Source organism: Macaca mulatta, chromosome 1, assembly GCF_049350105.2.
Source record: "Macaca mulatta isolate MMU2019108-1 chromosome 1, T2T-MMU8v2.0, whole genome shotgun sequence".
Lineage (NCBI taxonomy): Eukaryota > Metazoa > Chordata > Mammalia > Primates > Cercopithecidae > Macaca > Macaca mulatta.
In genome coordinates this window covers 72,081,318-72,101,918 of record NC_133406.1, presented here as the reverse complement: position 1 = coordinate 72,101,918, position 20,601 = coordinate 72,081,318, and the positions used below count along the sequence as shown (strand labels likewise).

General features: G+C 42.6%; 1 protein-coding gene across 3 annotated transcripts in view; it reads left to right on the top strand.

Moving 5' to 3' along the window:
* The window catches only part of PTPN14 (protein tyrosine phosphatase non-receptor type 14), a 204,797-nt gene that overhangs the window by 150,552 nt on the left and 33,644 nt on the right, over nt 1-20,601 (top strand). For all 3 annotated transcript variants that reach the window (XM_015116347.3, XM_077986828.1, XM_028853190.2), the window contains 7 exons: nt 1,069-1,156; nt 5,707-5,795; nt 8,693-8,780; nt 9,945-10,027; nt 12,668-12,725; nt 16,783-16,861; nt 18,844-20,321. In XM_015116347.3, the coding sequence (XP_014971833.2) occupies nt 1,069-1,156; nt 5,707-5,795; nt 8,693-8,780; nt 9,945-10,027; nt 12,668-12,725; nt 16,783-16,861; nt 18,844-20,321 (1,963 nt within the window). The remainder of the gene's footprint in view (nt 1-1,068; nt 1,157-5,706; nt 5,796-8,692; nt 8,781-9,944; nt 10,028-12,667; nt 12,726-16,782; nt 16,862-18,843; nt 20,322-20,601) is intronic.

The following is a 20,601-nucleotide window of genomic DNA, read 5'->3' as shown; positions in this document are numbered from 1 at the left end:
GTAAGGGGCTGCCTGCACAACAGATGTTTACTGCCTGTGGGGCAGGAGGCATCCATCTCCCTATCAGCAACTCTGGGCTTGAGCCAACACACTTGTATTTCTTCCACCACGTGACTCAGCTCTGTACTTCCGTTCTGAAAAGGTGAATGTCGACTTGAAAACTGCTCGGTTCCTTCCTTCCCTCCCTCCGTTCCTCCCTCCCTCCCTTCCTTCCTTCCTCAGAGAATCTAGGAAGCCTGTGCTGAGAGTGAAGACCTAAAGTGCTGTGTTGAGTGGTAGGCAGGTGAAGGAAAGAAAAAGAGAGAAACTTTAATTCAAGGAAGCACCAAGAGTTTGATATCAAGGCCTATGGAGTGATCCTAAGTTCTCTCGTCATGGCTTTTTTTTTTTTTTTTTTTGACATTCTCACTATGTCACCCAGACTGGAGTGCAGTGCTGTGATCTCGGGCCACTGCAACCTCCACCTCCAGGGTTCAAGCAATTCTCATGCCTCAGACTCTCGAGTAGCTGGGATTACAGGCTCATGCACCACCACACCCAGCTAATTTTTATATTTTTAGTGGAAACGGGGTTTCACCATGTGGTCCAGGCTGATCTCGAATGCCTGACCTCAAGTGATCCACCTGCCTCAGCCTCCCCAAATGCTGGGATTATAGGCATGAGCCATGGCCATTTGACTCCCAAAATATTATCCTCATTATAAACTTTTTCCTTTTTTTTTTTTTTTCCCCATAATGAAGATTTCTCCCAGATGAGAGAAAAATAACTTCTTTTTAAAGTAGGCAACATATTCGAAGGGATGTCTGGAATAATTATTTCATGTTTATAGGGCTGTGGCTCTGAATTAAATACTTTACCTTCCTCTTATTATTCCCTGTTGAGTAAAAGGCTACTGGGAAAGATGTTAATGAATTACTTAGTAATGCACCCTACCCTCACAGTTGGGTAATGATTGCTCTTCCCAGAAACTAGAGCTAAACCACAGCTCTGGAATTTGCCATCAGGAGAGTGGGATCTTCCACTGATTGCCCTTAACCATTTCTTCCTTCGATGCTATTTTGATTTTAGTGGAATCCTGCCAGCAGAAGCTGAACTGATGTACATCAATGAAGTGGAACGTTTGGATGGATTTGGACAGGAAATCTTCCCTGTAAAGGTAACGTGCTGTGCCCTGTGCTGGCTTTAACCTTCTCTTACCTGTACTGGCATTTGGAAAATCGGTGTTGATAGCAGTGGGCCAGAATGACTTGGCCTTCTTTTTACTATGCAGCATTAGTTGACAAGTCCAATTTATTATAGATAAACAAATGCTTTTCTTAACCAAGACATTTTGAAGTTTGCCATAGTCCTCAGCAGAATAGTTCAATAAGACACTCCATCTAATTGAGTAGCAAGCATCAGCCAATTCGGCACCTTGGAGGTATCAAGGCTGATATTCCAGTCCTATAACAGGACAAGTCAACAGCCAATGTCATGTGAAACCTTAATGAAGACTCTAGCCGATACTTTTCTTATTCTCTTTTTCTCTTCATTGAGCCAATACAGGGATAATTGTTTGTGAGGTAGAATGAAATGTTCCCTGTATACAATCATGTTTTATTTCTCCAGCTTTGTAGGGCCCTCCATTGTGGGTTCCTAGCCCCTTTGGTGTTTTATGGAAACTATGCCTAGGAAACTGCTACAGCACATCACATCCTTTGCAGCACATCTACCTCCTGAAGTGGGTGTGGTTGGGGGGGTCATGGAGCATAGTCATTTACAGAGCTGAGCCCATCATCCAAACTCATTCTCTGCTCTCTGCTGACCAACTTTACAAAAAACGGAGATTGATCAGAAATGTAAAGCAACTGGCACATTTTAGCAATTTGGGAGACGCCTGCAATTTCATCACAAACATTTCATTCCAGACTGGCTCCACTGGCTGTTTTATAAGTGTTCAGTTCCCCCTCTGTTGCACGTTTGCAATTTGCCTTAATGAGAACTGCCCATGTGCATCAAGTAGAATCGAGCAGGGTGGCCGCAGCTTTCAGAAAGGGCTAAATGGCTCTTTTTTAGATTTGTTTAATTTTCTTTTGCTTCTCTAATAGCTGCCCTTCATAGGGTTGTAATCCATTTTCCTTGCAATAATGCCTTATGAAGCCATCTGCATCCCACTTACATTTCTGCACCCCATATATAGTCATATTTTGGGTCATTGAAAAATCAGAGTAAACTTTTCTCCACTTCTAGAAAACTGACTTCTCAATCCCTGGAAGTTGGAGGTTTTGTTGCGGCAATTTGCTTGTGTTGTTTTTTAATGTGGACTGCGGAAAACAGGGGCAGTTGAGGATATGTTGAAATCTGCTGTGGTTGGTTCTGATGTGCTTTCTAGTATGTTCTTTCTTTAGTGGGACCGACAAGGGTTATAATACCTTCCTCTGAGTTGGAAGATAGGCGCTTCTGACTCATTGCCAAGCTCAGGTAACTGAGCTGCACTGCCTCTTTTTCCTCTTTCTCCCCACATACCTGTGCATATCTAAGGTGACCATCTATAGACCGCATGATTCCTGGTGACCCAAGGATGGGGGTGGGAGCAACAGTACCAGTGGGGGTGGTGATGTGGTCAGCTCTGCAATGAGTAAAAAAGCAGACAAGAAAATATGCAGGGAAAGGCTGTGAGTGGGACTGGATTCTCTTTTGATTGGTACAGGTTCTTATTGACAAAATAAAAGCATGTCATGATATATCCTAGGAAAAATACATGAATTTAGCATGGGCTTTTCCATGAGTGGTTCCTCAAAACTTTTCAAGAGTAGAAGACCAGTCACCTTCCCAACAAGTCTGCCCCTCCTTCCACAGATACAGGTATGGGCACCGCCTGAGTCAGTCCTGTATTGTCAGAGCACATAGACATGGCAAAGGGTGCTTCTGGGATGGGTAAGACAGAGTCTGGAGCCTTTATCCATTGCTAGGTTGGATTTAGAGCCCTTAAGCTTTGACCAGTGCAGTGTCCCCAGCGTACTGGCTTCCAGAGGCACCCCTGCTGTGCTTTTGCCATTGTCCCATCTTGGTGAATAACTCTTCCCTTATCCGCATCCCTACAGTTCTGCAGGTAAAGTGCCCAGGGAAATCTTTCTGCAGAATTCCCCTTCTCTTTCTAATTCCACTCCTCCTATCTTCTTTTCTCACATATACCTCCTGTTACTTTTTCAACTTCCTGGAATCAGCATTACGGGATGGTTCTCTTTTGTCTTTGCCGGTTCATTGTCTCTCAACACTCTTTTTGCTTTGCGACCAACAGGGGTTGTACTCCTTCTCTGTCTCTGTTAGAAGACTCTTATTCGAATGTAAGCTTTAGAGGGTGAGTTGAGAAGAGGTCCCTGCCTTCTTTGTGCCTTAAATGGGATCAAGTATTCTAGGGAATGTAGAAGTCCTTCTTTTCCATCTTAGTTCTAGTTGTGCGTGGCTCCACTCTTGCTCCAGAAAGAAGACCTCCCCCATGGGAAAGTAGGATTTCACTTAAGGGACTGACAGTTTGTCCACTAGATGTCTGGTTCCCACTCCGCTCTCAGAACCCTGGCAGCCAGGTGATGCTTTCCCAGACAGGAGATTGGAAGCGCCTGACTGGACCAAGAGGCCAGACTGAAGATAAGAATATGACATCTGGGGTTCCCCAAGACAGGGCTCAACAGATCACCTGCCAGTGAGGTCCATAAGCCCCTCCTGTGCTTAGAGAGCTCCCAGCCAGCATTTAGCATCCGATTCTCAAATGCGAACAGACAGTCAAGCATCACTCTACACAGTGTCCTTCTAGGAATGACAGAGATCAACATCATAAGAACAGCAGTGGACTGACTGGCAGATGCAGATGTTGTACAGGAAGAAGAACCCCCTGCTCAAAATACTATTCAGTGAGCCTCAGGATATTTTTTTTTTTAATTTTAGCTCCTTGAAGGAATAAGGTACTTACAAAAAGATGCATTTAGAAAACAAAAATGAACTCTGAAATTAAAAATGTGATATCAGAAGTATACAACTTAATAGACAGGTTAGTAGATAAAACTGAGAAAGTCTCACCAAAAAACAAAGTAATGGTAAGTCGGGGACGGGAGATGAAAGAATTAGAGGACCTGTCCAGAATGTCCAATATTTCAATAATGAGAGTTCTAAAAAGAGTGAACAAGGGAAACAAAAGGTAATTATTCGAGAAAATATCCCTTCACTGAGGAATGGGACGTTCTGCACTGAAAGGGCCAGAGATGATAGCTGCAAAGGGACACATCGAGGGCTTTAAGAGGTGAAAGTTTCAGCCTCTGGACCGAGGAAGTGGTAGGTCTAGGTCTGCTTTTGGCTTCCTTTAAGCAAGCCCTCAAGGATATTCAACTCTTCAAACTATTACATGTATAATGATTTAAAAAATAAGAACTTTGGTAAGGTTAAAAAATAAAAGACATTAATAGATGTTCATGAAAGAGAAAATCCAAATCCCAATGAATCTGAGAAAATCCAGAGATTCTCTTTTAAAATGGAAATGTGTTGTGACAAATTGAGAAAAAAGGAAAAAAAAAAAATCTCTCTCTCTCTATATATAGTTCACTAGGATGTGTGGTGGGTGAGTTCCTGTAGGACCTGACCCCAACACAGCTGTTCACTTTATTGCTATGATGTTGTGTATGATTCGTTCTACTCATGGGTGAGAAATGGGATGTGATGCCTACGGGTTTTGAAATATGTGTATATTGTGGAGTGGCTAAATCAAACCAGTTAACATATGTATTACTTCACATATTTCTTTGTGGTTAGAACACTTAAAATCATAGAAGCATATAGTATAATGGTGGTTACCAGAGGCTGGAGAATGGGAGGAATGGGGAGAAGATGTTCAAAGGAAATGAAGCCTTGTTAGACAGGAGGAGTAAGTTCTTTGTGGTTAGAACACTTAAAATTTACTCTTTTAGTGATTTTAAGAATACAATACATTGTTGCGGGGCGCAGTGGCTCACGCCTGTAATCCCAACACTTTGGGAGGCTGAGGATGGAGGATCACTAGCCTGGGCAGCATAGCAAGACCCTGTCTGTAAAAATAAATAATAAATAAATAAATAAATAAATAAATAAATTAGTGGGGCATGGTGGCGCATGCTCGTAGTCCCAGCTACTTGGGAGACTAAGGTAGGAGGATTGTCTGAGCCCAGGAAGTCAAGGCTGCAGTGAGCCAAAATCATGCCACTGCACTCCACCCTGGGCAACAGTGAGACCTTGTTTCAAAACAAACAACAACAAAACACCAATATATTGTTACTAACTATGCTATGGTCACCATGATATATTGAACATACTCCTCCTGTCTAACAAGGCTTCATTTCCTTTGACCATCTTCTCCCCATTCCTCCCATTCTCCAGCCTCTGGTAACCACCATTATACTATATGCTTCTATGAGTTCAGATTTTTAGATTCCACGTATAAGTGAGAACGTGTGTTATTTGTCTTTCTGTACCTGGCTTATTTCATTTAGCATTGTGTTCTCCAATTCCATCTGTATTGTGGCAGATGCCAATTTTGTTCTGTTTAAGGCGGAATGGTACTCCCTTGTACGCATGTACCACGTTTTCTTTATCCATTCATCTGTGGATGGACACTCAGGTTGATTCCATATCTTAGCTGTTGTGACTAATGTTGCCGTGAACATGAGTCATCACAAGTATCTTTTGTTGGTCTTAACCCAGGACAATCATGGAAACTGTGTACACCTTGGCATTTTCTTTATGGGGATTTTCGTGAGGAACAGAATTGGAAGACAAGCAGTAATACACAGGTAGTCTTATTCGTTTGTTTGTTTTTCTTTTTTCTTTTTCACCTTGAGGGACTGTAATGTTAATGTTACATTAACATCCAAATGAGTTAAGAGCCAAACAGTGGATAAGATTTGACTTTTCTCAGCTCATATAAGGTGAGCCCTCTGCAGGATTTAAGCGTTAAATTCATCTCACTTTTCGTAGAAACCCTTCCCACCTGACTCCAAGAAATACATTGTTAAACCCTATTGAGTTACAAGGGTGAAACTAAACTTCGTGAGTCTGGTTGAAAACTGGCTCTCCAGTCAGTCATTAAATCTAAACACTTCTTTCCATTGTTCTGAACCACCTGTGCCACAAGAGTGCAAACTGATTTTTATGTGAACAAAAGGCGATTATTTTTAAAAATGTGTTTTGAAAAAGTAATCTATTTATTATGATGAATTAGGGGGCTTTGGTACTTTTAATTATTTTGACACTTCAGTCCTCTTTTCCATTTATCAGGAAAGATATCAGTATAGAGATGCAGCCATTTCCTCCTGCATTTCACGTCAATATGCTTGCTTTGTATTGGTGCTCATAGATTTTATCATAATGCCAACGATCTGATAAACTGTGTTCTAGCTTTCATTTACAAGGGCAACATGGCCCATGATTGGAAGAACAGCTTTCTTGTATGTGTGTCTGATAGGCGGATCTGTGTATCCAGGGCACACTATCAAAGATAGCTCTTGGAGGCAGGCATAGCCCACCTTCTGGAAGTGACTCTTAACTGGCCATGTACTCTCTGGATCAGCAACTACAGTAGGGCCATTTTGAGACAATTTTCTAACCAAAAGCTTCCTGATAGGATTTTATTTTCCTAGATCCCCACTCTGTCATTGTTTTTATGATATTCTCTTGCCCTCTAAATAGAGACATTATTGAAGCAGGAATGACAAGAGAGATCTTTCAGGCTATAGAATAAACTTTTTGACTTTTGGACTTAGTGTCAGCTCCATATATCTGCCACAAAGTATAAATTAATTGAGGAAAATATGTAAATATGTGCAGAGTTGTAACTAAATTTTTATACCCATTCAAAGCTATCCAGACATTGTGTCCTACGAGTTCTCCATAGTTAAAATGATCTTTCAGTTTCTCTTTGAACCTACAGCACAGCAGATAAGTAAACAAGTCTTGCACACCAGCTGTTGAAGTGAAAGAGAAGAAAATTGCAATTTGGAAATTTCATGAGCATAAGCCACTCACAGGTTATGCTTAGTTTCCTTAGAAACTGTTTCCAGCCCTTTTCATTTATCTTGAAACCACTACGAGATGAGAATTCACATCTACTATAGCGTCATGTTAATTATACCACTAGATGAAGTCATATGGTGGGGCTCCAAGTGTATCTAGGATTTCAGCAGTTGATTTGAAGGAATGAAGCCAGACGAAACCAAATATCTCTTATCTCTAGAGACCTTCACTAAGGAGCATGTAGCTGTGAGTCCACGTAGATGTAATCTGATAGAACTGTCGGTTGCGAAGCAAGCTGGGTGCAGCACTTGTAGAGAGTATTGCCCCAGCAGAGGCACCTAAAAACATTTGGTACTGGTATAAGGGAATGATGACTGGAGGAAAGGCTGGAAACCCCAAGTAAAGAACTCATCCATCCCTGATGTACAGAGTAAACTTGTTAAGTCAGGTACTTATTTGTGTCTATATTGCCTCATTTTTAAAGTAGGAGCAAAAATAGCTGCCATAGAGATTTGATGTAAGAATCGAATTCTATACAGCTGAGAGGCAATATTATTGCTTTTTATTCTTCTAGCAAACATTTATTGAGTGCTGTGTGCCAGGTACTCGATTCAGTGCTTGGAACACAGAAACGAAGAAGGCAGAATTCCTGCATTGGGTATGGGGCCTGTGGTCTACTTGATCTCCTTAGAGATCTCATCACAGAAGTAAAAATTGTAATGCAATGTGGTGACTGGTAGGGGACTGCAGCAGGCTCTTCCCCTCACGTGTGGGTAGGGGGGATATGAGGAAGGGATTCCTAGAGAAGGTGACTCCCAGAGCTGAGTCTCAAAGTTATTGTCCAAACAGAGGATGGTAGAAGTATTAATGAGCAGATGCATCATATGAGTGAAAAAGCGGTGGGAGGGAATTATAGGTGAAGGGTAGGTAGTGGTAAAAGATGGTTAGAAATTGGTTCCAAGTAGGGTGGGAAGCAGTAGCTTATCTTTCCTCATCTGGTGCTTGTTTTGGTGTATCTCATTTTAGATAAGGTCTCCATGAAGACAGGGAAGGAAACTCTGTGTGTGTGTGTGTGTATGTTCCCAAAAGTGTAGGCACATTAAACAGACAATTAATATATACTTAGTGGCTGGCATATGGAGCTGACACTAAGTCCAAAAGTCAAAAAGTTTATTCTATAGTCTGAAAGATCTCTCTTGTCATTCCTGCTTCAATAGGTGTTTTTTCTTAGGTGGCATCATGAATCTGTAGTGCATATTGCAATACAGAATATGTGGATTCTTCTGTTTAGGTTCCTGGAAACACATGACGTTTTAATAATATATGCTCCTCCATCATTAAAAAGTGGTGGTCATGGGAAATATTTTGTCCCTTTGGAAATGTGAAAAAAGTGGGAGAGGGGGAAGCAAAAGTCCCTTGCAGATTTTCCTCATTGCTAGTCACAAAGAAAACTATAATTTATAAATAGCAATATCTAGACATATGTTATGTAGAATTTTTAGCTATTTGAATGGATACGTGCTGCATTTTCTTTACTTTTATCCTTTGCAAGAACATTTCACTTAAAAATAGTTAAATCATAATTTGTAAAAATGAGACTCGATAGCAGCAAACAGCCCTCCTCTGCTGTGTCGTAAATGCCTGGAACATCTTTCACAGTGACATTTCTTTTGACCAGGTGGAATGACATGGGGAATATCACTCATAACAAGTCGACCATTCTGGTGGAGCTCATCAACAAAGAAGAGACTGCCCTCTTTCACACGGTAAGCAAAACAGACAAACAGAGGCAGGGTCTGACAAGACACTGGCTTTTGGACTTTTCAACTCCTCATGTCCTTTCCTTGCTGTCCCTATCTTGAAATAGTAAATATTCTCTTGAAGAGATGCTTTCTAGTACTTGGTCAATGCTATCATTACTCATTCCAGGATAGTGGTGATGAAATACCCATGTTTAAAATACCAGGTTTCCGGCCAGGGGAAGTGGCTCATGCCTGTAATCCCAGTACTTTGGGAGGCCGAGGCCAGTGGATCACTTGAGGTCAGGAGTTCGAGACCAGCCTGGCCAATATGGCAAAACCACATCTCTGCTAAAAATACAAAAATTACCCAAGCGTGATAGCAGGTGCCTGTAGTCCCAGCTACCCAGGAGGCTGAGGCAGGAGAATCGCTTGAACCCGGGAGGCATAGGTTGCAATGAGCTGAGATCGTGCCACTGCACTCCAGCCTGGACAACAGAGCTAGACTCCGTCTCAAAAAATAAAATAATAAAATAATTGTATTTTTTTTTATTGTAAAAGTATTGTATTTATTGTAAAAGTATTGTCCTTTTGACTCTAGGACTCTGGTCCCTCCACCTGCCTTATGTGTGATGGATCACATTGTCTGGTGTGCCGCCTTCCTCAGCACTCTAGTTACAGCCCTCATCTAGTGACCCCTGATTCTTCTATTGCATTCCATTTGCTTTTGCTGGCGGACCTGAGTTTTCTTTCCCATCGTAGCCCAAGCTTAATCTGAAGTAAGCTAAGCTACTGACCTTCTGTTAAGTGCCTCCTCGAGAGCCAAGGCATCTCACTGCCTCCTATTTAATGAAGTCTGGTGTTTATTCTATGCTGTGCCTTGATTCAGTTATTTATTTTGAAAGCGCTTGGTCGGGAATTACGTAAAGACATGCCGGTTCATCAGTGTAACCCCAGCACTTTGGACATAGGGATTCCTTGGCAGACGGCATGTTCTGCCACTCTTTGGTAGGCTTTGTAGGCATAGCTGCTGCTGAAATTCAGCAGGCTGGTTTACTTTGCTGGCCCATGTATTATTTTGTGCTTGAGATGAAGGTTGGAAGGGATGTGTCCCTCCTCAGAAGAATCTTAATGAAATGTATAACTAATTCAACTAATGTTTATTTTTTTCTCTGTCTCTTCTTTTCCAAGGATGATATCGAAAATGCCAAGTATATTTCTCGGTTGTTTGCCACACGACACAAGTTTTACAAACAAAACAAAATCTGCACTGAGTAAGTAAACATTTAGTCCCCCCCTCAACGGGATGGCTTTATCAGACTAAATTAATGTCTTTTTGGGGTGCTGTAGGTTGCTTTTCCTATTCACTGTTTTTCCTTGTTCCTTGCAGAAGCTAAAGAAGTAAGCTAAAGCCAGGGCAGGAATGAAAACGTTAATGATGAAGACTGTCTAGTGTAGTGCATATGCCCAGAGAGAGAATAATTCACAAATTGACTGTGAATGCTTGGCTGCCTGGATGGGGTGGCCCGCATTAGCGCCTTTCCAACCCTCTGCTAGGAGTTTGGAGAAGCAGAGCAGTTCCCAATTTGCCAGGGTGCCCCTTCGTGTCAGACGCGGAGTGTGTTCAGAAGTGGGTAACAGAGTGACGAGCTAGCTTGAAAGAGAAGGCACTCCTGTCATCCTCAGCCCCGTGTCGCTTGCACAGTTGGCTAACCCTGCGCGTTCTCCTGGGTCATGTCATCTGACTGTAAATGAGAGGCCAGGGTAATTAGAGGAAGATGTGGAAGACACTCATAGGTGTCACAAATCCGTGTGTATTTTTTTAATTTAATTTGGAAATAAAGATGATAAAGAGGCGTGTGATGAGGGCACTTAAATGCGACCTGACCTCAGATGGAGCGTGCTGGGGCTCACTCTATCGTTGTCTTTTTCTTGGTTACCTTCAAAAGACGTTCCTCAGCCGAATACATTCAGCAGTTTGGGCGCCCAATGTGTTTAATTTTGTTTCAAAGAGCGTCAGGGTTATAAATGCAAGAGAAGAACTGCTTTTCCACTCCCACAGTGGACACATCCGAGAGTATGTAGAGTATTGTCCTAGAGCAGTTCCTGCTGAAGAACGCGGCCGCTTTATAGCTGGAGCGCCAGGTCATGGCAGACTTTTTTCTCCACACCACGGAGGCTCTTTCAAGCCAGTCACTGCAATTGGTCACTGTCGGGGTCTGAAAGTATGTCTGATAGTATTAGGCCTACCCGCTTGGTTTGCAAATGTAAATCAGAAGAAGGCCTGATCGGGGAGTGGCAAGTGAAGCGGCTGTACGTTTCTTCCGGACACATTCTCCCATGTGCCCCACCACACCATTCTCTTGAGCAGGTTCCTGATAGGTCACTTCTGTGTATTTCTACTCTGCGGTTGCCTTTGACTTCTCGGGGTATCTTTGACATGAACAAGAATGCTATCCTTGACTTCTCTAGGGTGAATTTAAAAACTGAGAACTGGATTTTACTCTCGTCTTCTGATTTAAGCACAGCTCAGCAAATGGTTTTACTATCAAATTTACGGAGTGCTTATTATTATTACTTTTTTTGGTGGTCTTTTCCTCCAGTATTAGTGAACATCACATATTAGTCTGAAAACTAAGAAGAAATTCTGTTTCTCAATTCTGCTTCTGTAATAACCATTCTTTTCTTCTTCCTAACCGAGTATAAGAGGTTCCTAACATCTTACCTGATTAAAACCTGGGGCACACTCTCAAAATTATACACACACACACACTCCCATTAAATTCCATATGCAGTTCAGCGTCCCAGCACGATGTTATGGCCTGGGGCATCCCTCTGGAGTTCTGTGAACTGGCATAATCTTAACAGCATCCTTCTCCACGCACACACAGCAGCGTCCTTCTCCAGAGGGCGAGACTCTCTGACCTCTAAAAGATCGTTACTGATTTTTCTGCTCCTGCAGAGCTGCTGCTTGTCGTCTGGAGGTATAGCTCTGTTGAGTGGCTCCTCAATTTCTTGATATAGGGAGAAAAATTAGGGGGCAGTATATATAACATAGGTCTGATAATATTGTATTATTTAGCCAGTCGTTTAAAAATCCACCATTGCTATATTGCCTCCATCATTTCATAAAATATATTTTATCACCAAAAAAGTAGGAAGGATGAAATCTCAGAATAAGGAGAGTCCTTTGAATTGAAGAACTTACCCTAATAAAAAACTGTACAAGTCCTGGTTTTTTTGTTTGTTTGTTTTATGGTAGCACTGAGAATGAGGGAAAATATTATAGCATTTGGGACGCATGGCTTGAAGGCATCTTTGATTTCAACTCTCAAGAATTTGCTAATACTTCCAATTCATTTTTTAATCTCTACATTAAAAAATATGTTGATTCTTAGTCTGGAAAATATCTGATCAGATAAATGTTTGTAAAATGTATTATCTTAATAAAAAGTACCTTTTATATGGTCACACTGAAAATATTGTATCTATTTCGTATTTTCATTTGACTGGAAGCATTTTAAAATATTTTTTCTTGCATTTTTTAAAAAACCTATGAAGGATTTTACATATATACAACAGTAGAAAGAGTACAATTTTTAAAAATCCATGTAATGTGATATTTTTCAGTCTTGCTTATTTCCCTCCAGTCTTTCTATAGAAATAAGCCTCCATTTGTTTAATATTACTTTGTAAAACTTATTCTAAAAGTATCCTATCTGAACATTTTGAAAACAGAGAAAAACAAAGGAAATCAAAATTGTTCTTAGTGTTACCACCGGAAATAAGCCATGTTTATGTCTTGATGTAACGATTACCAATCTTGTTGATTTACTTCCTCTCCCTCCCTTGTCTATCTGGTCTTTTTATATCAATAATAATAACCATTCTCATTTTTTCACCTCTTCATGTAGACAGTCAAATTCTCCACCCCCCATCAGACGCCAGCCCACCTGGAGCCGGTCCTCTCTGGTATGTATAGAAGCTGCAGTGATCAAGTGATCTGACTGTTGAGCATTCTTTGTTGTTAATTTGAGGCAGGGGGATGATGAGGGCATCATGAGGAGGTGAAATTTTGTGAGAACACAGAGGCATCATTCTGTCAAGCAGGTGCGATGCACACCCATTTTGTCCCCCTTGGATCCATCCATGCCCACCACTACTCTTAAGTGTGGCTGAGGCTGCGGGTTTACCCTGAGAGTAGGTCTTATTCCAGGCCTGTGGGACCATGTTCCATCAGCATACAGCCTATGGTGTGTTTTCATCCCCTTGCTTATCTGTTCTGGTTGTTGTGTGAAGATACATCTTCAGTTATGAGCCCCACAAATTCTTTTGTGTTCACTGCCATAGAGAGAGTTTGATAAACTAGTGAGAAAATGCCTTCTAAATGAGCAAAAACTGAACGGATCTGGTTGATGGTCTCAGGCAGAGTATCTGATGGGGAAAATCGATTGCATAGTTCCTAATTTTAGGCCTTTTAAAAAAAATCAGATTTCCAAAGCACTTCCATAATTTTAGGCTTTAATTAGCCAGCAGAGTTTGAATTGATCTAGCTTTAGCCGCTGCTTTTTTGTTTAAGTTGCTTTCCTCATCATGTGAATAAGGAAACAATTAATTTCAGTGCATGTGTTCTGTCTTAGGCTATGTTTTGAGGATTACTCAAGGATAACAGATGTTAAGAATTGGTTTCCTTTAATGTTTTCTGCTTGTTTTAACTCACAATTCTTTTATTTTAGGTTATGGTTTTTTACACAAAATCAAAATAAACATATGACCTTTGAACTTCTCTAGATCAACAATTCCTTCAAGTTGATAGAATGCAATTAAGTTTTTCTTCATATTCAATGTATACATGATAGCATGTCTTTAACTTGTCTTTTGAAGGGAACGTTTTGAGAAAAAAAATATTTTCTGGAAAATGCTTAGATGTGGACTCTTTGAATTCTTGAGTTGAGCCATTATGACATCGCAGTAATCCCTGAGTGCCTGTGAGAATATTATTTCTCTCAATATTATGCACAATACCTCACATGTGATCCTGGGCCCTGGAGATCTAAGAGATACCTTGGGCTTTCCCTGAGTACCAATAGATTTGTTCATGGCACTGATTTCTTTATTCTTCTCCTTTATGAATGTTATCTTCCTTTTCCCTTCTTTAGAGTATAGATGTCTTTATTAGCAAAATAATTTTTCATTTACATCCTTGAAACCCTATGGGAGGCAAAGTGTTTGAAAGCTCTCTTGTGATCTTATCTTGTCCTCATATCCAGAGAGGATGCAGAGGCTTACCTATTTTATTCAGATGAAGACAGTTTATAGGAAGTCTGATCCAATTAATGGCTTCCCTCTTTCTCCTGTCCTTTAGGCTTAAACCATTACACCAAGAGTTTCTTACAATGAGTGAGTAAGACCAGATAACATTGTCTCTTGGCTTCCTTACTGATAACCAGAACTTCTCATTGCTGTTTTTCACCTGCCCTCTTCTGTCTGTATTTTGACATCAAATTTGTTTCTCTATTAGCACGTCTGGAAAGAAATGGAATAATGAATTAGAATATATAAAGAGATGCAATAAATAATAAAATCCTGAAATGATGTTTGAGGGATTAGCTATTATTGTCCTTTGACAATGCTGTTTGTGAACTGGCGTAAGTCTGCTCATTTATGTCAGTTCATAAACCGTAACTTACTTATTAGATTTTTTTAAATAAGGCAAGTAAAGACAGTAAACCCACTTTGCCTTGCGGTGTATTTCTATTCCCTTGTACAAATCCCTCCCCACTGTGTTTTTCTTTAAAGCCTGAAAATGGTTGTGCTACCATGGAAAACTTGAGTTGAATTATGTATTGCCAAGAAAAGGAAAAATATTTTTAAATTGCAACTCAAAAATCAGCCAAAGGGAGACTTGGGAATATAGCCCCTTTTCTTTGGTAGCCCGAACTGCTTTCTTAGATTGATTTCGGTTCTTCATTTCTTCTGTCTTGATTCCTTTTAATTCTTGGATCCCTTTTTTTATTGCCACTTTGAAGATCAAGCATTGTTTGTGTCAGAGAAAATGATAGGTGAGTTAGTTACCCAGCTTCAAGCTCTTGGCCAGTGTATTTCTTCCATTGAGGGATGCTGAGAAAGTGTGACCCCTGCTGGATTTGGGTTTCTTGGTTTGATCTCAGATTCTTCTCTCAAAATAGTAACCTTTAAAATCTATAAGGCTAATAGAAATATAAGAGATTGGCTGGGCACAGTGGCTCACATGTGTAATCCTAGCACTTTGGGAGGCCAAAGTGGGTGGATCACCTGAGGTCAAGAGTTCAAGACCAGCCTGGCCAACATGGTGAAACCCCGTCTCTACTAAAAATACAAAAACTAGCTGGGCATGGTGGTGCAGCGCCTGTGATCCCAGCTACTCGGGAGGCTGAGGCATGAGAATCTCTTGAACCCAGGAGGCGGAGGTTGCAGTAAGCCAAGATTGTGCCACTGCACTCCAGCCTGGGCAATAGAGTGAGACAGTGTCTCAGAAAAAAGAAATATAAGATATTATTTTGTTTGGTGGCTTATAAGCTTAAGGGTTTTGAAGATTTTTTTCCCCTGCAAATCAAAACTCTTACTTCAAACAAATTCTTACCTGGAACCTCAATACATAAATAAAATGGATAATACTTGAGGTAGGGGAGGGAAGAGCTTGATTTGACTGACAGGAAACTGAGACTGACTGAAGTTAAATGGCTTGCTCTAGATTACATTAGTGCATAACCGTCGTTCCTTTGTTGGCTCACCAAATATTGTGCTTTTTTTTTTTGTTCTGTTTTGTTTCTCTGAAAACTTGTCCCTCTTCCACAGCATGAAGTTATTCAGGTTCAGTCTAAATAGCCATCTTTAAGAGACTGTGGAAAAGATTCTGCACTGCGGTGGCGGGTAGACAGGGCCCTTTCCACCCTTGGTTCTGCAGTGGGGAAGGCCAGCAAGTGGTCTGGAGAGCTATACACTCATTGTTGTGGGCCGCATTTGAGATATTTAAATAGATTCACCCTGGGCTCAGCTTAACACTAACCCTGTTCCTATTGAAGGTTGATATGGAGCTGTGAACTGGGATCTCAGGCACAGCTCTGCTGACGTGTAGGAGCTTGTGAATGGAATTTTGAGAACAAAACAGGTGTCCCTCTTATTCTCATTTCTGAGATGGGTTATAATAATTTACTTTCTCTTTCTTTCTTCCTTCCTTTTTCTTTCCTTTCCTTCCTTTCTTTTTCTTTCCTTTCTTTCTTTTCCTTTTTTTTTTTTAGATGGAGGCTCGCTCTGTCGCCAGGCTGGAGTGCAGTGGCATGATCTTGGCTTACTGCAACCTCCGCCTCCCAGGCTCAACAACTCTCACACCTCAGCCTCCCAAGTAGCTGGGACTACAGGTGCACGCCGCCATGCCCAGATAATTTTTTTTTTTTTTTCTCGGAGACGAAGTCTTAATCTGTTGCCCAAGCTGAAGTGCAGTGGCGTGATCGCAGCTCACTGCAACCTCCACCTCCCGGGTTCAAGTGATTCTCCTGCCTCAGCCTCGCGAGTAGCTCGGACTACAGGCATGTGCCACCATGCCTGGCTAATTTTTGTATATTTAATAGAAATGGCATTTCACTGTGTTGCCCAGGCTGGTCTTGAACTCCTGAGCTCAGTCAGTCTGCCTGCCTTGAATAATTTACCTTTTCTAAGTTATTCTTGTGAAAGAAGGCATAGGGAACTTTGCAAGTATACTAGAACATGTATAGTAAATGGTTACGTTTAGTCTTTGATGGTAACCTCTTTCTCTTTCTGATCTTGAACCAACTTCATTTCTCCCTTACCATTTCTCCAGTTCCAAACTTAGTGATGAGATGGGAGTGCAGATGGGTAGAAGAAGGTTGAGTCAAAGGGGTGGCAGGGACAGCGGCTGCCACGAGCCTCCCTGACGACGTGGCGGGACTGCCGTGTGCCCGGGCCGGCTGTGTGAGTCATCGGCCGTGTCTGCCAGGCCTCCCCACCTCCTCTATGTTCTCTGTTTCAGCCCAGGCAGCAGCCGTACATCCTGCCTCCCGTTCACGTCCAGTGTGGTGAGCACTACTCGGAAACGCACACCTCGCAAGGTAACTCTGGCTTGCCGTTCTCTCTTCTTAAGACAAAAAGTTGAATACCAGTAAGCAGTAAAGAAGCCTTTAAAAAAAAGATGACAGGGATGCTTTCTTTTTAACTTCATCCTCATCTGAATGACAGTAGCTAACAGCTTCAATTTGTGGATGGCCTAGACTATCAGTTACCTCTGATCAAAAAATTTCCCCAGTATTGGCTGCTCAGGGAGTCCGGGCCAAGGCAGCAAGCAAGTCCTTTTCTCCTCCCTTTCCTAAGGGAGCTTAGAGAAGAGAGTTTGACAGCTCAGCCCACGTGAATGCACTTCACCTTCATTGCCAGTATCCGAAAACTTGTGGCAGTCACTCAGGTTTTCATGGTGACATAGAACATGGGCATGCAGAATAATTGGAAGAAATAAACAAAGTCAGCCTTTTCTTTTAGCTGTTTTTCTCATCTCTTTCTCCAGCCCCTTTCTTGGTACACTTGCTTTTTTCTTCTCAGAGTAAGGTAAATCTGTTCTATTCCTCTCTTTCTCCCAAAACATCTCCCATGCAAAATGTGTGAAAAAGCTTCTTTTAGTAATGACTTCATGATAACAGCTAACATTCATAGAGCAATTGTGGTATTGCTGTAAGTACTTGCTATATATTGTCTCATGTAATCCTTAAAATAAACCTGTAGGTACTATTATTATTTCTATTTTACAGTTATAGAAATTGGAATACAGAGAGATTAATGATGGAACTTAGATATGAAAATCGGTAACTCGTAATCATTATGCTAACTGCATTTCAAAAAGAGAGATGGTAGAAAACCTTGGATGTTGGAAATGTAGTAAATAGATAATTAGTTTCTATGTTATCAACTCCTGGCCATTTTGAATCCTCTGCTGTCTGAAAGTGTGAGCATGAAAACCAAGACAGTCAAGACTATTTAATTTAATAAAAGTAGTACTTTTTATAAGGAGACTAGCAAAGTTACCACATTTCTATGGGAAGGCACCAAACCCCACGGGAGGCGGATAAATTGTGGCACATTTGTCTCTGTGTCCCCCTGTTTTTTCTGCCTATCTTATCTGATCAGATCTCTTTACACACTCCTCCTCTTCAGACAGTTGAATGTCTTCAGTCACCTTTTCTGTTTTTCACCTTCTCTGATTTTATGCTTATCTGTTTTGCTCATGTTTAAATCTGTAGTGTGAAAAAATGAATATATCTTGGCCACAGAAAGGCAAGAGGTTGCCTTCCTTGGAGGGGTGTGTGTGTATGTAAGAGAACTTCGGACACCTAGAATGGGCCTGATTTTAGAAATCTGCTTTTTCTCTCTTTAGGGACCTCTTTAAACTATAATTAATTTTTACTTGAATTGACCTAAGTGATGAAACCAGATCTAGAGGGGATTTGGGAAATTACCGAAAAGAACTCTTGATTCTAATTTTGGCCTTTATTGCTGCTCAGGATGAACTAGCTGTGCTGACATCCTGGCTACATCATTTGTTTTGTGCCTTTAGAATGCCCAGCAGTCCCCTGGGTGAAGGGGCTTTTTCCACTGCCGTCAGGAAGAGCAGCTCTAAATACTTAGTAATTGAAATCTATTGCCCTATTAAAGTTCTTGACTGTCTGGTCTAAATATTCAGTCCTATTGCTGAGCCCTGCACAAGAGGACAGGTCTCCCCAACTGGAGGGCAGTTGTTGGTGCCTGATTTTAAAGCTTATGGTAAAATTGAGAACTTCCCCAAGCGACACTTACTCCAAATGTGTGCATGCCTTCTTCCATTAGGTTCCCGTTTTCTTTTCAATATGTCTTAAGGTGTTCTTTCTGTATGTTGGCATTTCATCCAAGATGGTATCCGTTATTCTGTAGAACATGTGGGTGGAGACCATGGGATTTCACTTTTTATGACTTATTTAAATTAAAAGTCAGCTCATAAGTATGAGGATGTACTTTGTTGTGGCAGGATGGCTTGGAGGTTCACGTGCCTTTGTTTGACTTCTCGTAGACAGCATTTTTCATGGGAATGAAGAAGCCTTGTATTGCAACTCTCACAACAGCCTGGACTTAAATTATTTAAATGGCACCGTCACCAATGGCAGCGTGTGTAGCGTTCATAGCGTCAACTCCCTCAACTGCTCGCAAAGTTTCATCCAGGCCTCCCCTGTATCTTCCAACCTCAGTATCCCTGGGAGTGACATCATGCGGGCCGACTACATCCCGAGCCACCGGCACAGCGCGATCATCGTGCCCTCGTACAGGCCAACCCCCGATTATGAGACAGTCATGCGCCAGATGAAGAGGGGGATACTGCATACAGACAGCCAGAGCCAGTCTCTGAGAAACCTCAACATCATCAACACCCATGCCTATAACCAGCCAGAGGATCTGGTGTACAGCCAACCAGAGATGCGGGAGAGGCACCCCTACACTGTCCCTTATGGGCCACAGGGGGTCTATAGCAACAAACTTGTCAGTCCATCTGACCAGAGGAACCCAAAGAATAATGTGGTACCAAGCAAGCCGGGGGCAAGCGCCATCTCGCACACGGTGAGCACCCCAGAGCTGGCCAACATGCAGCTGCAGGGCAACCATAACTACAGCACGGCCCACATGCTCAAGAACTATCTCTTCAGGCCACCGCCCCCCTACCCACGGCCACGACCTGCCACCAGCACCCCAGACCTGGCCAGCCACCGCCACAAGTACATCAGTGGCAGCAGCCCAGACCTGGTGACCCGGAAGGTGCAGCTCTCGGTAAAGACCTTCCAAGAGGACAGCTCTCCGGTGGTGCATCAGTCTCTCCAGGAGGTGAGTGAGCCTCTTACGGCCACCAAGCACCATGGCACGGTGAACAAGCGCCACAGCCTGGAGGTGATGAACAGCATGGTGCGGGGCATGGAGGCCATGACGCTCAAGTCACTCCACCTCCCCATGGCTCGCCGCAACACGCTCCGGGAGCAGGGACCACCCGAGGAGGGGCCAGGCAGCCACGAGGTCCCCCAGCTCCCTCAGTATCACCACAAGAAGACCTTCTCTGATGCCACCATGCTGATCCACAGCAGCGAGAGCGAGGAGGAGGAGGATGAGGCTCCAGAATCGGTGCCCCAGATCCCCGTGCTCCGGGAGAAGATGGAGTACAGCGCCCAGCTGCAGGCGGCCCTGGCCCGCATCCCCAACAAGCCCCCGCCTGAGTACCCCGGCCCAAGGAAGAGTGTGAGCAATGGGGCTCTGAGGCAGGAACAACCCGGCCTTCCTCCCGGCATGGCTAGAGCCAGGGTGCTGAGGCACGGGCCGGCCAAGGCCATCAGCGTGTCCCGGACCGACCCGCCGGCTGTCAACGGGGCCTCTCTCGGCCCATCCATCTCAGAACCCGACCTGACAAGCGTGAAGGAGCGGGTCAAAAAAGAGCCTGTGAAGGAGAGACCTGTGTCTGAAATGTTTTCCCTGGAGGACAGCATTATAGAGAGAGAGATGATGATCAGGGTGAGTGTCCTCCTCTCCGGGGGCATTTCCCAGTGTGAAAGCACATGCTTCAGGCACTGAGCAAGGGGCAAACCTTATGCAGGGAATGTGGTAGGTTTTTAAGCAGTCACTGAGCATTTAAACAGGTAGTATTTTATTACACAAAATGTTGGGTTTTGCCCTTTCAAATAAATCTTCCATTCTCTTTCGTGGCTTCTAACAGGTGTACTTGGTACGTTGTTGAGGCCAATGGCCTCAGCTAGGATTTTGCTGTTTATTCAAGGCTCAAACTTCCAATTGT